Source organism: Alexandromys fortis, unplaced genomic scaffold, assembly GCF_014885135.2.
Source record: "Alexandromys fortis isolate MF-2015 unplaced genomic scaffold, M_Fortis_MF-2015_v1.1 scaffold_335, whole genome shotgun sequence".
Lineage (NCBI taxonomy): Eukaryota > Metazoa > Chordata > Mammalia > Rodentia > Cricetidae > Alexandromys > Alexandromys fortis.
Genome location: NW_026068218.1, coordinates 644470 through 648038, shown reverse-complemented (window position 1 = coordinate 648038; position 3569 = coordinate 644470). Strand labels below are relative to the sequence as shown.

General features: G+C 35.2%; 1 protein-coding gene across 1 annotated transcript; it reads left to right on the top strand.

Moving 5' to 3' along the window:
- The first annotated feature begins 2064 nt into the window (after positions 1-2064).
- LOC126493498 (olfactory receptor 8G1-like) lies at positions 2065-3000 on the top strand. Its single transcript, XM_050130515.1, has one exon. It carries the CDS (start codon positions 2065-2067, stop codon positions 2998-3000), a length of 936 nt encoding a protein of 311 aa, XP_049986472.1.
- The last annotated feature ends 569 nt before the right edge of the window (positions 3001-3569 follow it).

The following is a 3569-nucleotide window of genomic DNA, read 5'->3' as shown; positions in this document are numbered from 1 at the left end:
GACTGTTTTCTAAATTAGGAGAACAGCTTCACACCTTACACAGACCTGTGTAATATATGAATACTCTTTGCCAACAGTAGGCATTGTTACAACTATTTTAACTGATTGTAACAGAGATGTGTATAGGGTGTGTTTTTTTTTAATTTCATTAACTGTTAGTGACCATAAGTATTTAATATTTTCTGTTGATTTTTTTATATCAATTTTTGTAAGCTCTGTTACCTTAAATGCTAATTATTGTAATCACTTATGTGTGCAAAAGCACATTCCTGAGTAGGAAGTGAATTATGAAAAATAAAAAAAAAATCTAAAATTTGTCTTCCTAGTACAACAAAATAAGTCTGAAGAAAACTTGGAGATAACCTAAAAAAGTTGAGGTTAAAATATTTGAAAGAAAATATCAATGAAATTATTTAATATCTAAAAATAACTTGTTTTCTTATAAAGAAAATATATCAACAAATTTACCAATTAAAGACAAAGCTAAGCAAAACCTGTAACCCTAAAAGTGATTAATTTAAAAGTTGTTAAAATTGAATATTTTTGAAGAAAATGAAATTTTCATCCCAAGGTAAAATCAAAACACATAAAATATCTTAACAAGTAATAATTTAACAGAGCATAATATTAGAGTCTGGATTTCCAAAATATATTGTTGTTTTTCATGCTATGATAATTCACAAGTAATGACTGCTTTAATATTTGGGAGACTATTAGTAACAGCCACACTCAAGAATCACTTGCTTTCTGAGTGACTTAAAACATCTAGTTGTTTATTGTGAAGGTACCATTTACTTTATACAGTTATTAGCTCAAGACATAAAAAAATAACAAAAAAAAGCATGACTGGTAAATGATTGGACTTGAATAAGAAGACAGCTACTTTGACATTGTATTTCACCATTTAACCATGGATTCTGATACTATCAAGAATCTTATTTCAGAAGCAATGGATGGCCTATTTGTAGATTTGTCTATTTAGTTGATTATATTACGGCAGAAATAGATGTTATTTAAATTTAATAATATTAAATAGCAAATACCATCTCTGGGGTGTGACACTATTATTGCATTCTGGAAATCTGGTTGCCTGCACTGGGCATACACAAGACTGACTCAGACAACAATCTGCTCTGGGTAGCAGAGCTGCAACTGAAGCTTAGCCCTCAGTGCTGAGTTCATGGCTACCGAAAATGTCTGAGTGAAAAGCAGATATTGTCTTAAGTTGTGTACTCATTGGTAAGCTCTCCAAACTCAATTGGACAATTCAGAACCACAGCCATACAGATGGCTTTGGATAAACTGTACGATACACAGAACAAAACAACAACACAAGAATGTGGGAGAATTAATTCTATAGATGGCAGGGAGTAGATGATAGAGACAGAGGAAAAGAATAACTAAAGCATAAATTTACATGTATGAAAATGAAAAATACCAAGCTCAATTAATAAAAACGTCAAATAACTATTTGGAAATATCAGCTTTCACACACACACAACCACCCCCCCCCACACACACACACACTGTCTGAAAAGAAGAGCTGTGCTCATTCCAGGGAGAGAACTGGGCTAAATTACACTACCTGGCCTGTTTTTGTATAGCTCTTAAGTCCAATTAGATAGCTGTTGGTTACCACCATGATTTCAGTGCCACTGTTGCACTCTTGAGGACATCTTGCCATGCTTGCAATTGTTACTGAGCAAACATCTGTAGTTGGTTGGGACTATTGCTTGTTATTCTCCATTGGCAGCATCCACAACACCTTATGCTATTTTGAGATGTAGTCCTCAGGGAGGAGATGCAAGCTTTAAGTTCATTGCTGTGAACTCAGTGAAATGTTTAAACTGCTCAGAGTTATGTAGTATGTATTCTAAGTTAAAAAAAATTATTAAATTAGAAAAGTAAATTTACATATCTTTCTGAAGGTTTGATATCATAAAGAGATTCAAATCTCATATAGCTGAAAGTTATATGCAGACAGAATTCTTCTATATATTAAAAACAATAGGAAGCACTGTAACAGACTTACATTTCTTTCTTTTTCAGATTTGAACAGAGGATATGGCATCAGGAAATCATTGTACAGTGGATGAGTTTATCCTAACTGGGCTCTCAAAGAATCCAGGTCTCCAGCTGCCTCTCTTCCTCCTCTTCCTAGGAATCTATGTGGTCACTGTGGTGGGGAACCTGGGCATGATCACCCTGATTGGACTCAGTTCCTACTTGCACACACCAATGTACTATTTCCTCAGCAGTCTGTCCTTCATTGATCTCTGTCATTCCACAGTTATTACCCCCAAAATGTTGGTGAACTTTGTGAAAGCGAAGAACATCATCTCCTATCCTGGATGCATGTCTCAGCTCTACTTCTTCCTCATTTTTGCCATTGCAGAGTGTCACATGTTGGCTGCAATGGCATATGACCGCTATGTTGCCATCTGTAATCCCTTGCTTTACAATGTAACCATGTCCCATCAGACTTACAGTTCCCTGATTTCAGGGGTTTATATTATTGGTGTGGTTTGTGCATCAGCTCACACAGGCTTTATGATCAGAGTTGAGTTCTGTAACTTAGATGTGATCAACCACTATTTCTGTGATCTTCTTCCCCTCCTGAAGCTTGCTCACTCTAGCACCTATGTTAATGAGTTGTTGATTCTATGTTTTGGTACTTTTAACATTGTTGTCCCAACTTTAACTATTCTTACTTCTTACATCTTCATCATTGCCAGCATCCTCCGCATTAGTTCTACTGAGGGCAGGTGTAAAGCCTTCAGCACCTGCAGCTCCCACATCTCCGCTGTTACTGTCTTCTTTGGTTCTGCTGCATTCATGTACTTACAGCCTTCGTCAGTCAACTCCATGGAACAAGGGAAAGTGTCATCTGTGTTTTATACCATTGTTGTGCCCATGCTGAACCCCTTGATCTACAGCCTAAGGAATAAGGATGTCAGTGTTGCCCTGAAGAAAATACTAGACAGAAAATTGTTCATGTAAACTAAACTAAGATTTTTTATTAGTATAGAAACATCAGCTGAGAGATGGTTTGACCCCATATTGCTCATTTTAATACAGTTATTAATATTTAAACACTAATAACATTGTATTATATTGCATTTTGATAATCGCCCATTATTACTTTTTATTTTTCTTTCTTTCTTTCTTTTTTTTGTTTTTGTTTTTCTATACAGGGTTTCTCTGTAGCTCTGGGACCTGCTCTTGAGCTAACTCTTATAATGCAGGCTGGCTTTCAACTCACAGAGATCTGTCTGCCTCTGCCTTCTGAGTGCTGTAATTAAAGGCACGCACCACCTCTGCCCGGCCAAACACATTGTTATTTTTTATATAAAAGTTATTATATATACATCATAGAGACTCTAGTAAACAAAATACTGAGGATGGCATCAACTATTTACCTGATGTGAACCCCATCAACTTTACATCTCTTTGTATGTTGGTTATGAATTTTTTCTTTCTCATTTTCAATAAAAGGATATGATTTTAAATGTTTTTCCATTTAAGTACAAATATGTGTAAGGATATAGTACTTAGAACTATAACGCTTG